The sequence below is a fragment of the Falco rusticolus genome, chromosome 1 (assembly GCF_015220075.1).
Source record: "Falco rusticolus isolate bFalRus1 chromosome 1, bFalRus1.pri, whole genome shotgun sequence".
NCBI lineage: Eukaryota > Metazoa > Chordata > Aves > Falconiformes > Falconidae > Falco > Falco rusticolus.
The window spans coordinates 65384489-65405363 of NC_051187.1; the positions used below are offsets into that span (position 1 = coordinate 65384489).

Genomic DNA, 20875 nt, shown 5'->3' on the forward strand with positions numbered 1-20875 from the left:
TAAAAAAGATAATTTGTAGCTATCAATAGACATTAGTGAGCAGATCTTCCTAGTATATGATAAGCAAAGGAAGGCTTTGCTTTGGCTCTGCAAACCAAGAAGTTGGTGATAAGTGTTTCATCGGGTGATGCAGTGACAGTGCATAAGGTAGAGAGGCTCGGGGAACCAGCAGTACCAGGCAAGCTCAGAGATGGCCAGCCAGTCAATTACAATGTCAAGTACTGGGCAGTACCCCAGCACGTAAATGTAACTTTATGGAACACGCCCTAACCTACAGTTGTGTATTTCTTGCTTCTGAACGCCAATTAAGTAGCAAAGCTATGTATGGGAAAGAGTCTGCTTTGTGGAAAAGCTTGGGATGGGTCTAATATTCTCCTCAAAGAACTAGAGCCACTGCCATCTGTGTAGCAACTGTAGAGGGAGTGGGAGGATTGTTGAACCTTTTCCAAGGTTGTGGGGTATTTTTTTTTTTTGCTAGTGAGGTACTTAATCTTCTATAAGTGATTCAGGGATCAAAAGGCTTAGTCTTAGCAAAATCATTGCTTGCTTGGGTTTTTTTTTGGTTTTTTTTTTTCCCTTACTAGTATGAAGAATGGTAGGACTTTAGATGGTGGTTCTGTCTGGTCACTGTGCTACATGTGGTACTTGAGAATCTGATTTCTAATCTTCAGAGATTGAGCATTTCAACTAGATTGAGTACAGTGTTTTCAAGCCTGTTGGAGAGGAGTCCAGAAGCTAACTTAAGGGTGGAAATTGGTCTGCTATGCAAATATGAATGTATAAAGGTGGCAAGTAAAAAGGCCAAAGTGAGGAGGACTTGGGCTGGTAACCAGTACTGTCTTTAATTTAGAGTCCATCACTGATGCATTATATCAGTAATTAGATTCATGATGGTTTTGTTGTAATCAAAGCGTGGCTTTTGTTTTGATATCACGGCATGCCTTCTATACAAATCTGGAAACAGTCTGTCATTGCCCAGAGGTACGTAGGCCATAAATAAGCACTGGAGTGTGACTGGTGTTAATCTGTAGAGGCAGTTCATGCTACAGAGGGTTCATGCTAGCAGAGAAATGCATTTCAACATTTGAAGTGGCTTTGTATAGCACACATCTATGATAAAATTGCCAACAGGAATGTCACTGAATTTCTCTGATGCATAGTTTTTGTTCAGCTTTTTTTAGTATAGCATCCAGGGTTTGCTTGGTTGGGTGTTTGAATGAGCTTCTAGGAAAAGACTTAGTAGTGTGAGCACCATGATAAAAGCAGTGGCGTGAAACCTGCAAACTGATATAGGCTGGCTGAACTCTGGAAACCCTGGGTAATCTGGAGTCTTGTCTCATTGGTGGTTAACTGTTGCATTACTGTATTGAAATGAAATCACTTCATTGGGTAACAGTAAGTGATGTAACTTTTTCCCAGAATAAAAATTGTTTGCAAACACTTGTTCAGGTTTAACACAGCCTGTCAGGGTCCTACAAATGGATGTAAAAACAATTTTGCGTGGTTAATTAAGTGATGACATTAGCATCTCTATCAGTGAATTTACCCAGTACCTTTAAATCAAGAAGAGTGCTCTAGTTCTCTATTTATTTTAAGTGGAGCATTCAGAAAGGGAGGTGGAATATATGAGAGAGTAGGAGTATGTGAGCCAGTAGGGCAGGGAAGGACTGACTGTACATGTTTATTCTTTAGTCCCTGCTCTTTTTTTTTCCCCTCTCTCCTTGATTATTGTTTTGTGATTTTTGAAGGAGCTTCAGAATGTAACCAGTATTTTCCTAAACACAGTATTTTCTGTAAGATTGCTGGAAATCTGACATGGTTGCTCTCAAATGTGAACTGTCATTCATATTTAAAGAGGTCTGCTCAAAGGACTTTGTTATGTCTAGACTGAGAGAAAAAAAGCGGTCACATTAGTTAAAACAGTGGTGAAAATAAGGTAACTAGAACTGGCAGCCAAGCTTGATCTTTTTCCCCTATAGATTTTTATTTTGATTTGGGCTATCATGTTGATATACCTCTTAACAACTCTACTATTAAACTGCAAGACAGTATGTTTCTGAAATATGCTTTTTAACAGTCAGCATCTCTGAGCAGAAGTGTAGTGAAATCTCTTTAAGAATACAGGAGTATCTGAATATGGTAAAGCAGTGTGCTGACAATTCTGTAACTGTGAGGGAGTACACAAAATGTTGCCTGGAGAGGATGTATTTGGAAAATTAATAGGCTTGGGAGGCACTTCATAGTCAAGCTCAGTAGGAGAGGCACAGAGGACATCAGTATTTTGAACAGGAAACTTGTTCTCAAATGTTTTGAAAACAGGTGAAGGCTGTGCAAGACTGATTTATTAATGCAATAGTTGATGTGTCAGTCAGGCTAACATTAACTGAGAATCAGAGCCTTTGTTGTTAATGCTGTCTGCAGTTGTGTGATTGAACCTTACCCTGCTGGGACTGTTCCAGAATCACTAGACAGCCTTCAGACCAGGTGCTTGGGCTTCAGAAAGGATTCATAAGCAACTGCTTCATGTTTCTTAGTTTGTTCCCTGTTTTTGTGTCTTGTTTTGGTTTTTTTTTTTTTTTTTTCTTCATGTTCCTATTTTTCTTTTCTACGTATCTCACCTCTCAGGTTTCTTCACTTTATCTTGAAGAAATCTTGTTAAGATGAAACTGTACAAAGTAATCTGCTTAGATGTCTTCATTAAATTACCAAGGGATACTTACATATTGCATCAGCCTTTTATTGCAAAAGTGTTTGCTTGTTCTCTGCGTGATCAAATGGAGAGACTGGCCCTATCTGCACAGCAGTTCTGTACACCCTTTCTAGTCTGCAGGCAGCAGAGAAACCCATAACCTCTCTGCGGAGTTTAGGAGTCGGGCACTGGGATATGTAATGTGGTTTCCTCTGACACGAGGTGGTTGTGTAGGGACTGAGGTTGCAACAATACTAAGAATATTAAATCTACAATGCAATTTTTGGACCGTGAATAGTGGCAGGGCAAACTTGAAATAGATTTATTTTTTCAAGTCTCATCCTTGTGACTGAAATTGCTGACACCAAGAAATGCTGCAAGACCTCTAGTTAATAAAGCTCAAACCTAAGCCACAGAGAGGGGAGGTTTTAAAATGAAAATTCTAAAAGAAAGAAAAAGACCAGGTAAATAAATGCAGGGAAAATGGGTTTGTATTCAGCTGTACTTTAGAGTGCAGGAAATATGAAATCTGCATTGCAAACAAACGGTCAACTCATGTTAGAAATACGTTACTGGAGAGGTACAATGACAGAGATCTTGCATTTTATGAACATACAAAGCACAGCATGAAGAGTATGCTGAAAAGTAAGACACGGGATACGTGAAGGTGGGGACGAAGTGGAAAATCGTTTACAAGGTTATGGTGATAGAAATTAACCTGGCAGATGATAGCGTCTGCTTTTCAGTGCTACTGAAATAACCCTTTCTCCTAATTAGTATTTCTAGAAGTGTTTGTAAGAATTTATAACTACTTTCTTTTGCCACCTGTCTTTTCAGGTTTGGTGAGACTTCAACATGAAGTGCATATTAATTAGTTGTTGTTGTTGTTGTTGTTCTAGTTGACAAGGGCAAGCAGCGGAGTCCCAAGAGCTCATGCATACAGACTCAAGCCTCCACAGATGTGCATTCACCTGGCACAAAAACAGCGGAGTTGACACAGTACAAAACAAAATGCGAGACCCAAAGTGGAATCATCCTGCAACTGAAAAAATTCCTGACAAGCGGTAACCAGAAGTTTGAAGCATTAACTGTTGTGATCCAGCACCTGCAGTCTGAGGTAAAAACTTGCAGCTAATCAATTTTGGCTTTATTTTTTTTGAGCTTTTCTCAACAAGGGCTTCTGAAAATATTAATATGCCGATATGTAACACCTGTGTTTCCATTACAGTGATTTCTGTTTTCCTGTGGAGGTAGCAGTAAACCTACTCCTGCCATCAGCTGGGTAGGAAAAAAATAATCCTGACACTGGGTTTCATGGCCTCTGCAGCTTTTTAGAAGCTTTGCATCCTTTTTAGAAGAGAAGTTTTTACACATCTGTCATTAGAGTGTCCTTCAGGGTTGAGTACCTTTCCAAGTATATACTCCCAAGTTCTGCCCTTGTAGGAAAGATTAGTTTGAAAAGACAATCTGCATGACCTTGCTTTGTTATCTGACATTGGATAGAGGAGTGTATAAGGGGTAGACATGTTGTTGAGCTATTTGGAATAAAGTGTGAGTTACAGTGGTTTTATTTATTGAATCCTGCATTATTGGTGGTGTCTCAAAGTTACCAACATTTCATTAAAAAAAAACAAATATAGAAATGCACCTGGAATTTAAAGTAGAATTACTCTGATGGGGTTTGATGTTTAATTGTTCTATTTGTTTGACATACATAATGTTCCAATCAGTTTGATATTACATTGGAAACTTTTGGTCTGCTTTGAAAACTTTTGAGAGAAGAAAAATCTGAAGTTGAGGAAATTAAACAGTTATTTTTAATAATGTAATTATTAATAGCAGTTTCTTGTGCATTTGTAACTAATGCTTCAAGATTGGTATCAACTTTTTTCCAGCTGTTCCAGTATGTAGTGTTTTTTACAGTCTGATATACAAAAACGCACTAAGTTGTCTTACTGTGCTGCCAGAAATGTAACATTCTCTTCTTGTGAGGTAATACCTGCTTGTTCTGGTTTGATCTGAAAGTAGTGCATTTAGGTCCAAGACTGGTTCAGTTCTAAGAGCAATGGCTCCTAGCCAGTTTTGTGGGTTGGGTTGTTTTTGGTTTTTTTTTTTTTAACTGATTGGAACACCTTTCCCTGCTAAGGAACTACTTCAGAAATCTTTGAAGCATTTTGATACAGTATTTTTGGATGCCTGTCATCTAATATGAAATTGTGAAATTCTCATGGCTAAACTTCTGTACAAACTTCTAATTACTGTATAATAGGCACCTTGATTTTTGGGAAGTTATATAATTTAATATTTTTCTGGGTGGTTCTTTCAAATATATTGCATTGCAACTTTTTAAAATTCAGGAATACTTTATCAATGTCACATCTAATGAGAAGAAGCCTGTCATACGTATTTGCTTCTTCCAGGCTGTTTTACAGGTCCTTTACTCTAAAGAAGACTTCTTGTTCCCTCCCCTCCCCCCCCCCCAAGAATCATGGGGTTGGTTATGGGGGGGGGGGGGGGGAGAGAAGGAAAAGAAAAAAACTGGTGTCGAATGTGGAGGAGAGAACGAACTGCATGGAGGAAACTAGTAATTTTGCTCCTTCCTTGTCATAATTCTTCTGCAGATGGAAAGAAAAAAGAAATTTTATTTCTGTTAAATTGTGTAAAATTAGTAATCTTGGTGAGTTAAGTTTAAGCACATGAAACTGGGCTAAAATGACACATTGAGGTGCTTTTATACCAGTTATTGGTATTGAGGTTGTTCTCTCCCAGGATGAGAGGGTGCTGGCTGAAGAGTCACTGCCTTATTCTTGTGTATTTACCATAGGGGTGAGAAGGACTCTTCTGCCATAGTGGTGTAAGGAATACTCATCATCTGGTAGTTAGCTGGGGGAAACATCCTGTAGGATTTCTGTGTTTTAGGGAACACAGTGAAGAGTTGTTTGGTGTTGTGGTTTGTTTTGGTTTTGTTCGTTGGTTTGGGTTTTTTTCCTTTCAGGTGAGGTGTGGCGTGTGGTATAGCTACCTTAATCTTAACTGGCCATGTGTTTATTTTTCTGAAGTATCACTTGGGCACTCATTGGATGTAGTTTTCAAATTGTTTGGGTAAACTTGGGAAGAAACTTGGAGTTAGTTTTCAGTTCATATGGCAGGGACTCATAGCTTAACTACTGCAGAGCCAACTGAAAGTCACTTCAGTTTCTGCTTTAAAAAACCAGAACAACAGAGCTGCGCTTCCATTCCTCCCAGCAGAGCAAACGTGAAGTGACACGATGCCGTGTAAGCTGATCAAACAGCTTGCTGTAACCAGAGGAAGGTCCTGCTCTGGGCTGCCCTGGTGCTGGTCTGTCCCTGAAGAAGGCTGATTCAGCTTGCAACTACCAGAAAGCTGATCCAGCCAAAGAGAGAGCGTTTCTTTGACAGATTAGCGATGTGGACCATCCCAATGTGTGGTCAGAGCCAGCGCAAGGGTGCGACAGGGCTGAGGGCAGGCAGCCTGGCCAAATGGAGAAAAGAGCTGGAGCGAGCTGTTAGGTCACTCTGAGGCTGTGCAGCCCAGCCCGAGCCTCTTGGCAAAACCTGCCCAGTCTCTCTGCTTTCCCTGCAAAACTGAAGTTACTGGGAGCTGATTCAGCTGTTGGGTTTGTTTGAGTTGCTTTCCTTTTCTTTTTTTCTTTTTCCCCAAGAGGTCCAATGCATTTCTGCATCAAAATTTGGAGTTGCTTCTTATGAGCTCATTTGAAATGGGATATAGCTGCAAACAAAAGCAGGACTTGCTGGCAGCGATTTCTGTAAAAAATGCAGCCAACCCATCTGGAGTGAAGTTGAGAGGCTGTTGTCGAAGGGTTAAACGAGATTGAGGAATGCTGTGGTGCTGTTGCTGTCTGAGCAGGAATCTGGCAGGATGCTGCCTGAGCTCGAACCAGTTTGTTGCAAGTGTTATGCAGCAGCTGGCAATATTTTAACAGCTGTCTCTGGTAATACCTTCACACTTCAGTGGTCAGGGTTTGTCCAGGGGATTTCACTGCTTAACTACCTTTACTAAGGCTCTGCTGAATTTAAAAAATTCCAAAAACCTTGCGGGAGCTACTGTTGCGCTGGGTTAAAACCAGATGGAAACACTCCTGGCTTCCAGAGTACTTGATGACAATGAATGGTGTGGCTGATGAGAATGCCACGCTCTACTGAGTTTTTCCATTGTTAGCTGTACTGCCTGCCTGGTGGCGTTACAAACAAGTCAGACTGCGGCCTAATCACAAAAGCAAGCTTAGTCTTTCTAGACTACTTGCACTCCCCGATCCGTTGGTAATTCCTGTGACTTCATATCTCTTTTCCTGTTCAGACGAGAAAGGAAAAGTGGCAGTACAGAGGAAACGGTGAAACTGGCCATTTACAATACGCGCATGAAGTGCCAAGGAAAGCCATCTCCTGTTAACCTTTAACTGCATTAAGCTTTGAAATTTGTACTGCTGCATTGGAGCTGACCCTTGTATTCATTTTGCATATTAATTTTCAATTTATTTCTTGACCCTTCAGTAACAGATGTTTTCACAGAGGCTTTAAATACATGGTTTAGCACATCTGTGGTAAGTCAGGCTGTAGATGCCCCTCTTGCAACCTTGCCTTCTCTTTGCTTACCCTTGTGTCTACATGGACTGGTGCTCATCTGGCCTTGAGGAGCCAGTTCAAGCATCCAGTCAGGAAGAAAAAATATTATTACGGGTCTACTTTTCTAGGTCTGCCCATACCCAAAGTGTTAGGGGTATGCCCCTGTGCAGTGGTTCACTGGGGGAAGGAATGGGAGTGAAGAACCACTGGTGCTGGAGTGGGGTGGGAACGTGTGTCTGAGAGGTCTGCAGCTGTGGGTAGGAGCCAGACGCTTTTTGGATAGGAAAATTCCAAACTTGGATTGTTTCTGTGATGACTTGCAAAAGTACATCACCAGCTGTTGAGATGGAGGCCGTGGCAGCTCTTGCACGAGCCTCTACTCCTTGCCACCTGAGGGGTGCTCAGTCCCTTCCCCTGCCTCGGGGCTGCCCCTGCGAGGCTGCCTGAGCACTGCAGCTGGGGAGTTCAAACCTCTAACTCGCTGCCCTATATAAACTCTTACATGTTTCAGGGTGGAGGTGTTTTAGCGGCACAGTACTAGTTTGGCTTTGAATCTGGTTTAAGGGATATTTAGCTTTCAAGTGAAAAGGTAGTGTATTGTTAGAGTGACTTGATCGGCTCTGTGACTGTTCAAAGTGTGACTTGACCAATATTACCTTTTCGTCCTCTCATTTTAATGCATAAATTGCCATACTCGCAACTACTCAGGCTGTCTAAAAAAACTTAGATGGTAAAATATTTAACTATTATAAACACCCATTTTGGTGGTTCTAGTGTTCAAGTGTTTCAAGAGCTCTCGACAGACTTTTCTGTGGAAATGAGTTTCAGATTTGCATGCCCTGCAGAGATGAACAGAAACTAAATTTCACTGTTGTGCTTCTCCTTGGGATGGTTACCAGGAAGACTGGTATTTACAGTACAAACTTCGTTTGGGAATGATTGTGGTGACATCTTCAAGAAGTTTCCTTCATGGGGGGAAATGCCATATGAGAGGCCGTAGGGCCTTGCCATTAACGTGACATTAACATACCACTAATTCTGAACGTGGCACAGGAAGCAGCATAAGTAATGTGCTAGAAATTGTGTGGCTGAAACAGGCTTCAGCATTTCTAGGTGGAAATAGAAATTAACCATTAGTATATGAGTTACCATAACTGGCATTTCCTGACGTGGATGACTGTAAAAGCTGAGATACTAGTTTTCTTAGGAACTTCTTAGCACTGTAAAGAGGTTTGGGGTTTTTTTCCATCTTGGAATACATGGACACATGTATCGGAAAAATTTGGCCTGGCCTTTGTGGGAGTTCAGCAGAAAATGTTAATCAAGTGAGAAATACATATCTAGCTTAAAGAGCAGAAGTACGCATTGTATCACTATACCCAAAACCATTTACAGTGGAGGGAAGGGGTTTGGAACAGTCAGTATTTTTGGCTTATAAATCGAAAATATATTGGCAGGCATATTGTTTTTTTTTAAAAAAATAAACATTTTTTATTTTTTAAATTCTTTTTTATTAAAATAAATTTTTTTATAAAAAGAATATTTAAAAAAAATAAACTTAATTGAGTTAAGTTTACAGTTTTCTAGAAACCTAGTGTCAAACTTGACCCGTTCTCAGGATTTTCATTCAAAGGGTATCTGCTCTTTAAATCTGGCTTCCCAAAATATGGACATAACTTTCTACAAAAGAGAATAAGGATTTTTAATTCAGGTAATTTTTAATCTTTAGATTAAAAAAACCCACAGATCACTTAGAAGTTGGAAGATAGTATCTTGAATTTGAGGAATCCAAATATTTTCTGTTCAGTAAAGGAGAGTATTTGAATAATAACACGGTAGCTTCCCCCTGTAAAGAAACCTAGGCTCTGGCAGCTTGCATCTGACAGCCGTCTGAAAACAAGGAAGTTTCCAGTGATTCTCAGGGTCCCTATAACATGTAGCTGCTGATGGACAAGAATATTTTTGGCAGCAGGTTGACAATTTGTGAGCTCTAACATCCAGGAAAAGATTTTAATCCATTAATTACTGTGAAACTAGGCTTTGGTGGAGGTAACTTTTTAGAAGACGCCTCAGTTACGCAATTTATTGTGTACACCTGGTTATTCAGAATGGGTTACAGCTGGAGAGAATTGGGAGTCCTGTCCTATAGCTACTCGTAGCAAAGGGTGTCTTGAGAAAAGACACCTTTTGATTTGAAACAAATTTGGTGGTTTGGGAAACTGGTGTTGCTTTTCATGAAGAAGTTGATTCTCATGACTGCCTTGTTATTTCTCCTCATTCTGCATCATCAAGAAGATGCAGAATTGATGACAGTAGCAAGCAAGATGTATCTATTACAAAATCAAAATTAAAGGGAACAGTTAGTCGAAGAAAGAAAATAACATCTTGGCTTCTTGTTTCTCTGTTCTGTTTTGTGTTGCCTTTTCAGATGAAATTCTAAACAGCCTTAAAATGGAATTATGTAGAGAAATGCTGTAATACTATGTTGAAGCATAGGATCTCATATTCTAACATTTGAAAGAACTTTTGTAAAGATTATTATAATTTTATAGACGTGAGAATTTAAATTGTGACATTAACTTGTCAGAGCTGCATGGTGTCTGATAGAGACTGTCAGATGAGATGAACTGCAAAAAAAAAAAAATCAGTAAATACTGAAAAATAAGTAGTTGCTTGGATAGGGTAAACTTAATTTTTTATGAGATGAAATTTTTACAGGGAAGGAAGGAGTCATTCTATGTGATGAGTTCCGAGTTCAGAAACCCTGTAAAGTAGAAAAAAGGTTGTAATATGGGTTATTTATTTCTCTGTAACTACATCTTTGTAAAGCTATTGCATGAAGGTGGACATCACTTTTAGATGGGAAAACAAAGATCCCATATGAGCATAAGATCCCATGTAAAGCCTGTAAAAGCATAAAGAGCCCGCAAGTATACAATCCATGTTAATTATATAGTGACTCATAGGAATCCCGTTTGGCTGGTTCTCTGCTTTAGTGTTTCCCACACCAAACAGCAAGGAGTAATCAACTGATTCTCCATAGATGTGCCTAGCAAATGAGAGAGGTAATAGAAATTACAGTGAGTCTCTATCAGCTCATCACAGAAGTGTTGTATTCCGCAGCTTAACTGAATTCTGTTTGAAGTAATAAGTCAAGGTGGAAACTGATTGGTTATTTCATTTGGTAAAAAGGCAATGCACAACTCTAACAAGGCCAAGAGTAATTTGGAAGTAGTCATTTCACTGTATATTTATTGATTTTTGAGGTGGTTAATGGTATTTTCGCTTTACTGCAGTAATAGTCTGCTGCTCCTTTCAAAAATAAACGTGGAGCAGAGGGTGTAAATCCTGTTTGTTGGCTCATTTATTTAGCTTGCTTTTGCATCACTGATGTGAAAAAATGACATTTCAAGGGTTTTTTAAGTGGGGCAGGTGAGTTTTAAAAAAAATAATTTCTAAAATTGCTGACTCTTAATTAGAAGATTTATTTAGAGGATTGGGTTTTGCCGACAAAGAAGGAACAGGGACTGGTAGAAATATTGTCGTGTAAGGACCAAAATAATCAAAGCAAATGTCATACTGTGAAGCGGATATGAATGGCCCTTTTGTTACCCCTTCATAATTACCTCCAGGCTGTAGCTGATGACACATGAGTGACTGGAGTTTATGCAAAGACGTGACTCAATTTCTACATTGTGGCCAATGATGATGCTCATCTTTTCATGACTGGTGCAGGACAAGGATGGAGTAGACTCGGTTCCTAATGCTTTGCCCGTAAGAAGAATTACATCCTCAAATGAGAAAGACTCATCCTATACTGACATCTACTAACAACCAAGTTAACTTGGTTAACTACTAACAACAAGTGCCATTAAAAAATATTTAAATGATCCGTACAAACTAAGTTAATTTCCTGTAAGATCTAAGCACATGTGTTACGGAAGTGCTTGAAAATAACTATAGTTTATTATTGTGTTTTTAAGATGCTTAAGGTATTTATTTCAAAGTTTGATTTTAGAAGTAAGTGCTTGTGGTTTGGCAGCAAATGGCTTTCAAAAATTAGGCTTTCCTTTCCCAGAATAAAATTAATTTGGCACTGTATATGACAGTAAAACACATTTAAGTGCTTCTGTGTTGTGCTGAATTTCTGTTTTATGCACTTTGAATAAATTTTATTTAGTCCAGTCTAATAAAATGCTTTTTAAATAAAGCATCATAATGTTTTTATATTTAACACTTAATGCTCTCCTCCAAGTTTCGACTCTTGAAATTACTTGTTTAGAAAGAGTATTGCTGATAAAACTAGAAGGCTGATCTGCAGCCTTCCAGGTCAGAGACGTTTCCACCTGCCAGTTTTGCCCGTGACGGGTGCAGTTGCTTCCCTTCACGTGAGACTCAGAGCTGCCTGCCCACGTGCCATGGAGTGCTTGGTGTCAGCTTCAGCTGGGTCTTTCACCACCTTCTCTGGACAGGGACCACATCGCATCCCGGCACTGAAGAGGGGAACGTTCCAGTGTGGTCGTTATATGTTTGTGTCATGGGAAAAGTCCCACAGCATGACTCGATCTCCTGACCTAATAAGTGGTTTGTTTCTGTTCCTTTGCAATGTACTAGTGCTTTGCAGTTTTTGGTTCCAGCAGCTCATAATGCTTCTTCTGAACCTGTTAGTAGATAGAAGATGTAAGACTTCACATGAGTCAGTTTTGAGGAAGATATGGAAACATTAATCTGAGGATGAAAAATTGAGTGAGAGGGTTTTGTTAAATGATGGAAGCTTGGTAAGAAGTTTGAAAAGCCACAGAGCTCATGGAGGAGGAGATACATTGCATGCGGTAGACTAGGCAACTGTGGTAGGTAGCTTATCACATAAATATTGGTGTGACAGGTTGGTTTTTTTGGTGTGTTTTCCTGTTTGTTTTTTAATGTCAAGCAGCTAAACAAACAACACATTTTGGTATATAAATGTGAACTTTGTGGTATTGGTTCTTGTGAATTCTTTTCTTCAGTACAATTCCAAAAGAGCACGCATTTTGTTTAAAATGTGAACTGTGACATGCTGATAATTATTACTAGATGGGCAGTGTTAGCTTGTTTGGACAGGTGTACTCGAAACCTGGTTTCTGCCATGGTTTGCTCTTTTACATCAAGTAGCCGTTGAAGGACTTGTAGCTCTAAACACGGAGAAAGAACATGCACAAGGTCAATAGGCTGTGCTGGGCCAAAAAGCCCTATCTGTGGCTCTGAGTCTTGACTTGCAGGCAGAGTATGGGCCTCCTGCAGCAGGGCCACCTCACCTGGCCAGCAGCAGGGGCTGTGCTGGGAAACCCAAAGTAGTTAGTCTGGCTAGTTGCACGTCCCTCAAGGAAATAAAGAGTTACTGTTTTGCCATAGAACTGCATCCTCTTGGGTTTGGGATCTGCAAAGAAGATGTGGGATGCTTGAGGAATACCCACCCATTCCAGCTTGAGAATTGCTCATAACTTGAGCTCTTGGTATCTTGTGTCTGTCACATGAAGATTCTGTATAGGTACACAGCCAGGAAGACTGGTTGCTTGCGTGCTTGTCCAAATGTCATTTTTATTCATTCTGGGATGTGGACTTTTGTAGAGATTTCTGCTTTTAAAGTAGAGCCATGGAAAATGTTTCAGACTTTGATGTGTCTTCACCCTTGTTTGTATCTAAAGCAACCCTAGGCTGGTCTGTTTGAATCTCAAGCTGCAGCAAAAATAGCTGGTTTCCGGGAAGAATACTCTTAAGCCCATGACTGGGCTGTGTAAGTGCCAGTAAGACAAACCTGAATGACAAATTTTTGTAAAATACGTTCCATTCCTGAGTTGCACAGTTTTGTCGTCTTGAAGCTGTCGTGTTCGCCAGCCCCTACCTCGGACCTCATCTTTTTCCGTCCAGTTGTAATGGAGCTTACCTCACCTTCCCAAGTGTCCTTGCTATGGGGCACACATCCCCCTGAACTCTCGTCAAATTTTCAAAACGTATGAAAAGCTTTTAACTGCCTAATCTTTGACAGAACGAGAAATGTCCTAGTCTCCTTCCTTTACACTGGGAAATGTTTTTTTGGTAGTTTTCAGTAGCAGAGGTGTACTGCCCTCATTGCCTGCGGCAAAGCTTTTATCCCTAAATTCTGTTCTTGTTCCTTCCTACAGCTTCCATGTTTGTGGCAGAGGAATGTTTTGGCTAAAGTTCAGATGGATTTCTTGTGCACCTACAATAGATTCTTTTGAAATAAGAAAAATAGGTACCCAGTCATCTACATGATCCTGGCATAAACTCATAAATTGTGCCAGAAATAGCTTTAAATTGCTACCAAGACCCTCTTTGAGTCTCTGACAACTAAGCAAGGATGATCCCTGTTGCCAGATTTAGCTGGATAAATGAACAACACCAAAATAGCTTGATCCAGTATGCTACCACTGGATGCTGTTCTTTCAGTTTCTGGTATTGATTTTTCAACTAGAATCTCGTAGAGCACAAACTGGATGGTTGCTTGATATTCCAGCCCAACGCATGTGCATACCTGTCTTTTGAATTAAATACTGAAGATGGATTTTCCTAGATTATTTAAGTGGTCTTTGGTATTTCGCTGCACTTTGGTTTCAGGCCTTGGGAACTTTCATGTGTTTTTTTTGGGGAGACTCCTGTAGCTGGAGCTTCAGTTGTCTCAGAACTTGGTGTGTTAAATTAACTGCTAGTCAGTCTGACTACTTTGTGTGACTGCTTAACCGTATGAGCAGCTTCTTATTTTAGGCTGGCAGTTTCCATGGCTAACTTTCTCTGCATACATTAACAGGGGTGATGATACAAGTCTGTCTGTCTGAATTTCTTGATTTACGAAACTATGAATGGACGAGCTGGAGGTTGAGGCACAAGGTTAAGCAGCACCAATAAAAAGCAAAAGGGCTTAAGAGCAGCAGAAAATAAGAAACATTTCAAAAAAATTGGTAAGGCAGTGCTATTCTGTTTTGGGGTTTTAGTCTCGGCCTCCATCAGTCCTTAGTATATTCTGATCTCATGTCCTTTTCTCATCAAATTGCTTTAACGAAAAACAAATACAGAATGTGCGGACCATGAAGCAGGTCTTTTGGAAACACTAACCAAAAACATTAGGATTTCCAAAGGGGTAGGCCACCGCTAGGCTGAGGGGGAAAAATTTGAGAAGTTTTACTAACAGCATGGGCTGGAAGAAATCAGGTTCAGGGATGACTCTTTGATAATTAGAACAAACAAAAAATGAATATGCAAACCAAGGGGAGGGGGCACATCAAAAAAAAAAATTGAAATCTCCTAAGTGTGTTTGTACACTAATTTAGTAATGAAAAAAGTTCCTGTAAAAGCTTTGGAAAATCCCATCAGGAGCCCTCAGCATGAAAAAAAAAAAAAAGTGCTTTGGTGGTTAATTTGCTTGCAAATCCACTATGTGGTTGTGTCCCAGAGTGCTAGGATGCAGGTCAAATAACTGACTGCAGCATTCCTGTTTTCATCATTGGATGCAGTGTCCATAGCAGAAACTGGTGTTGAACAGGAGCAAGATGAGTCATCTCTCCTTCCTGACCGGGGAAGCAGGGAAGAACAGGGCGAGCCTTTCAATAACTGAGCTGTCTGCTCTCCTGAGAATTTATTGTGGAGGGCGAGGCGTGGCTTTCAATCTTAGCCCGCTGTCACTGTAAAAAGCTTCTAAGTGCTTAATGTAAAACTGCAACGCAGCTACTTAATACCCCTACCAGTGTGTCCGTGTCCAAATAACTGCTCAAACTGTAGGGATTGAAAGAGGATCTTTCCCATACAAGGTCAAAAATACAAATATTTGTAGTAAATGGCTGGCCCTTTCTTCTAACTATGCTTTTCAGCTGCAGAACAATTCCCTATAAGTTGCAGCAAATGAGGGTGTACAGCATAAAAAATGACTCGTTTTGATTAGTCTTGTGCCTTGTTTCTGGGTACCCATTCCCTCTGTTTTCTAAAGAATGGTGTATTTTAGTGCTTTATTTGTTGTGCAGGCATGCAGTGAGCATTCCCTACGTCCAGGACAGGGTGCACTTAAAGTGTTAGCCTGGGGTCAGGCTGCGGTGAGGAAGCAGGGGCAAACTGGGAATCTGCTGTAAGGTGAGGTTTTCCCTGGGGAAAACCAGGTGCAGGTGTGGCCCTGCCAGTATGCGAACTCATTTGCTGTGGTCAGTTGTGGGAAAGTCTTATGTGATTTTTGGGCCAGTGCATTTTTATTTTTATTTTCCCTAATGTATCCTAGCTGAAGAAGAAGCATGCAAAGTGCGTTTCTACCTCTCTGCTTGTGCAGGGGGCTGTGAGCGTAACCCTGGGCACTGACAGCAGCAAAGCTGCTGTATCTCTGCCTCTCCCATTCAGCTCAGGGCTCCCATGGCTTATTTTTGCATCAACAAACAAAGTGTGAAAGCACCATACAGCAAGCTCGAAACGGCTGAAAATAAACTGTATTATCTGCGGAGAAGGCCAGTGTTCCCTGTGCGATGCCGGCTGCCATTTGAGCAAGCGGAGATTGATCGGTCTAATGTCTGGGGCTTGCCTTTCATAAAAGAAGGGCTGTGGCTTTAAGTAATCGCTGGCTGCTTGTGCCAATTGCAGAAGCTGCAGTATCTGCCGCTGTCGGAGCGATCGCTGGAAGCAGGATAACCTGCAGAGGCAAGGTCCAGCCTTGCGCTCGCCGTGCCACCACCTGTGCGTCGCCGATGAGTGTCGGGGGGCTGAGCGGGGGGCTGCCGCAGCTGGAAGATGGGCTGCTCTAGCAGCAAACTGTGCCTCTATTCTCGGTGTGCCGCAGCAAGGGTAATGAGTGTTTGTTTTGCAGGGCTTTTCTGATGGCAGGGAGCCAGACAAGAGGTTGGCCGGAGCGAGGCGAAGGCGCCCTGGCAGTGGGCAGCCTGGACCTTGTCACCTCCGTGCTGCGGCCACGGGTGTGATGTGCCGCCGGCTGAGCCGCGGAGCAGCTGTGCTGTGGCCATGCCTGCGCATCAGCCTGGGGGGCAGGTCTGGGGGCAGAGGGGCCTGGCCGGCCGCCCTCCCCTGGCTGAGGCACAGCCGCTAGGCAGAGCGGGGAGATGGGTGCTTCTGCCCGTTTCGAGCACGGGTTTATTACGATTCTCTCAAGTATGAGACACATTATCTATCTTAAGACCTGTGAGCAGTGGGGTGGGTTGGATTCAACTTCGGACAGGGCTGTGCCATTTCTTCGTGGAAGGCTGAGCGTTTAGCAAAGTTTTTGGTTTTGTGTTTAAGTAAGCTTAAGATAAATATTTAATGCATGCGCCTCTCACATATATACCATACTTTTGTGCCCTTGACAGCCATCGGTTGATTTGTTCTGGAGACTTACATTGCTACGCCCATCATAAAATATGTAATTAATTGCTGTAAAGTGGGATTTTAATTGCAGTGTTATCCTGGAAAAAGCTATTCTTTGTTTTAAAGTAAAACTTCCTTAACAACGGAAGAACATCTGTGTGTTTTGTAACAGCAGAACTGTTATCCTAAATGATTCATATCTTGGCTTCTTGCTTGCTCCTGCCTCTTGTTTTCCTACGGAACACATGTCAGTTAATTATTGGAAGGTGCCCTGCTCGGATCACTAGTAACCAAATGTTTGGGTTTGTTTGTTGTTTTTTATTTCCTCTGCAGAGGGAGGAAGCACTGAAACAGCGTAAAGCGTTATCTCAAGAACTTGTTAACCTTCGAGGAGAACTAGGTAAGAACTTTTTTTTTTTTGTATTCTTCATGAGAACAGAAATGCAGCAAAACAGATTTGCAGAAAGACAGATGCTGTGGTATTGTAATGGCAGTCATTTAATTCCCTGACTGAATTCTGCTGAGATGCTTTAATCGCTCTATTTCTCTGGAGCCCTGACAGTGTGACCCCAGGTTCACCAAATTCCTGGCACTGATCTGAGTGTGCCTAGCAGGGCCTCCTCACAAAACATGTGTATGATGACCAAAACACTCACTTTCTTAAAAAAGGGAGGATGGCTGACAGTACATACACTTCTGTTGATCCCTAATTTAATTTATTTGTATGCTGTTTTCTAGAGACTGGCAAAAATCCATAAACCTATGAAATACACTGTGCAAAATCTGCGTTTTGTTTTAATGGCTTGTAGGTGAATGAGTGTAAAATTAACAGAAGGAAATGCCATCAGGCTAATGAGATTAAATCTTTGAACTCATCGTAGCGAACAGCTAAAATATGAAATCAAGCTATAATGTACAGGTTCTGGGTTTGCCAACTTTGAAGCTTGATTTAACTGTGTTTAATGGTAATGCCATGTAATTTGAACTCAAAGCAGAATCATCTTGTGGAGTGCGAAAAGTCATTGGATTGAAAATGATAGCACTTGAAAGTGAAGCTAGCATTTTATAAAAGCACACTTCTGTTATGATGAGGCCCCTTTAAAAAAATTTAAAAAGCTTTGAAAGCAGAGGTAATACATGTGGAACAGTTTCAGATATGGCACTTACTGAAAAGTTGAGAATGTTTATTTTCATGTGCTTTGGTAGTTGGGTGCTGTCTCAGCCAAACTTGAGTGTGAATGCAAGTCTTGTTATGTGCAGGTGGTGCATGTGATGTTCAGATTTATTTTATAGTGCTGATTAATAAGGCAGGCATCCCCTGGCATAATCAGTTGGAAGTGCGGTGGGGAGGGAGGGGTTTCCCTGTCCCCCCAGCTGAAGCAACAGAGCACAGCTGCTTGACTTGTCACTATTACTGTTGTCCAATCTAGAAGGTTGTGTTAAAATGCAGCTTTCTGGGAGCCTTATTTGATGCTGCATAAAATTGCAAATGTGTGAATGGGGAGTATCGCAAGCAGGGAAAGCCTTGCAGCTTAGATAGACAGACAAGAGTACCAAAGACATCCCAGAAATGTGTAGCTCTTTCTTGGAAGCTTAGTACTGAAAAGCTGAGGCTTCTCTGTAGCTTGGTGCAGCCTGGCATCTATGAAGCTGCAGCTTTCATCCTTTTCACTGAATGTAGGAAGCACCTGGGTTGTGGTTTTGCAGTTGTTGAAGGCAGGTCTCAGGAGTGGCTTGCTTTGAAAGAGCCTGGCCTTCCTCTGCCCTAGTCATCCTCTGTCCTGCCTTGTGCCCGCTGCCTCCCAGCCAGCCGTGTGGTGAGCCTTGGGTGAGCTGCGGGGGGACCCGAGCCAGCCGAAAACTAGTGGCTTGAAGTGCTCTTTTGCCCAGGCTGCCGGGCCTGGCTCGGCGTGTGGCTGAAGGAACACTGGTACCGGAGCAGAGAAAGGGGAAGGAGCAGCAGTGGAGAGGAGTGTCCCCCATCAGCGGCAGCCGGCACCCTAAAGTGACGACAACAAAACTAGGGTCTCGGTGTGGAAATGGGCTTCTTGCATTCCTACAAAGTTGTGTTACAAACATCACGAACCAGACTTACTTATTTTTGTAAGTACATAGATGGGATTTTCTGGGCAAACCCTTTTTTTTAACCATGAAAATGACTTCAGAAGGATTGCTCCCGGGGCAAGGTCCCTACTCTTCCATCTGCTTCCATCTTTAGTATTATTTTTCCTTTATCACCCTAGGTACTCTGTTTATCACATACCGAGAAAATGAAAAATCCAGCTTAGATGGGCAGACCAAAAGCTAGCCAGCACTTTTGCTCATTACCACTTCTTGGGTTTGGGGAATTTTTTGATTTTGTGGGTTTTGTTACTGTTGTTGTTGGTTTGGTTTGGGCTTTTTGTTGTTTTTTTGTTGTTGATTTAATAAAAGGGTGCCTTTTTAAGGTGTCTTTCTAAGGGTGCCTCATTCTTAAATGAGCTTCCCACAACCTTGTTAACTTTCTGCTTTGATTAACAGCCTTCTGAGCTCATATGTGGGACACCCATTGCAAGAATATGCCATTCAGTAGGTTGGTAACTAGAAAAAACTTCAAATGCAACTAGGCTTGATGGATCTGTGATGCCTGAGCGCACAGAGCTGTCAGCCAGGCATTCTGGCTGGTGTGCTGCTGGACAAGGTCATCGGCTGTTCTTCTCAGGGAGCTGATCTTACTGGGTCAGCTCCGCAGGAGCATCTGAATGGCAGCCTAGGGCATGCTTCCCTTTGTAAGGTTTCCAGACCATGGCTTCGGTGAAGCGGTTCCTTTGTCTTAATCACGTCACACATCTAGCTTGTCTGTACTTCTCTCTTCGGCATGTAAAGGGAGTGGATTTAATCACAGAAATGAAAAACTGCACAGGTGTTCAATTCTATCTAGCTTTAAAAAATTTGGTTGTTTTGTGTTTGTGGTTTGTTTTTTTTAAGTTAAATAAATGAATTAACCCAGCCAGACCTCATTTGTTGACAAGGTGTGAGAAAAGCATTTGTCTGACAGTACCTTTAGCTGAAAATGATCTGTTTAAATACACACCTGCTAGTCAGCTTTCTGTTCCCGCTGTTACATGGGCATAGCTGAACTTAAGATTTCCATGGATATTTTGATGTAAGTACTGCAAGTTTTGATTCACAGTATGAGCTAGGCATAGATTGGCTCAGAAAGTTAAGTGTGGTTTGAATCTTTTTTTGGCCATGTGGACATGTGTACCTGTTCCGTGGAGTCCCAGCTGCCCTGGTTTTGCTGCCTGTTGGTTTGCAGTTTGGGAACAGGCAGTCTAGGAAGAGGAACCAGGTGTGCCCAGCTTGGTGTAGTCTGTGCCCTGCATGTGCCAAGTTTGAGAGGAACCTGAGGTCTCCTGCAGCTTGCACCCTGAACAGTTTGGACTCTTCAGTTTCTTGCTTTGAAGTTTAATTCTGCGTGTTCCTAAGCTCCTTGATTTACCTTGCAAAACCAAATTGGCTTGCTGTCAAATGGTCCGTTTTGCCGGGTTATTTTGTATGACCCTTTCTACCAGAATAACTTTGTTTCATAGTGTAAACATGCATTACAATCCCAGAACCTGCCTTTCGCAGGCAGCGGCGTGGGGTGGATGGCTACCAGACACTGCTGCTGCTCTCGGTAGCTGGAGATGCGTGCGAGGATTAGCAATGGTAATGTGTTTGGGGATGGGCCTTTCCAAAGGAGTTCGAACTCATTAACAGTGGGGTTCTGAACTTGGGTTTCCTTTAAAATCTCCAGCCACAAAAACTAAACTTTGTGGTTGGAATGTAAATGACTTAGTTCTGGGAGCCTGGAGCAGGTACAGATGTTCTGTTTGTCACCTGTTTCCCTTCTTATTAAGATGCAAGTGTATAAATTATTGCTGGTTACTGCTTTAATTATGTAAGTAGAAATTGCAAGAGCTGCATATTTCTTGAGAGGTATGAAACTAGTCCTCTCAATTAATTGCACTCCAAATTGTTTTGGAGCCTCTTTGCAACCATGCTGGATGTGATCCAGCTCAGTCCTGCTACAAAAACAGCAGGTGCAAAGCTGACTCAGCCTGTGCCTGCCTTGGCCCTTTGGAAATTGCCGTTCGTGAGCCTTTTTCAGTGGGCTACAGAGGCTTGTGTCCTGTACAGCCAGCCACGTGCCTAACCCCTCTCTTTCCCCGCCATTTGCTGTATTGCAGTCAATAGACAATTATTTCCTCAAAATCCCTTCGTGCTATT

General features: G+C 41.7%; 1 protein-coding gene across 8 annotated transcripts in view; it reads left to right on the forward strand.

The window, feature by feature from the left end:
- MTUS1 (microtubule associated scaffold protein 1) overlaps positions 1-20875 on the forward strand; it is a 130658-nt gene that overhangs the window by 95680 nt on the left and 14103 nt on the right. For all 8 annotated transcript variants that reach the window (XM_037382110.1, XM_037382100.1, XM_037382084.1 and 5 more), the window contains 2 exons: positions 3589-3806; positions 16958-17024. In XM_037382110.1, coding sequence (XP_037238007.1) covers positions 3589-3806; positions 16958-17024 — 285 coding nt within the window. The remainder of the gene's footprint in view (positions 1-3588; positions 3807-16957; positions 17025-20875) is intronic.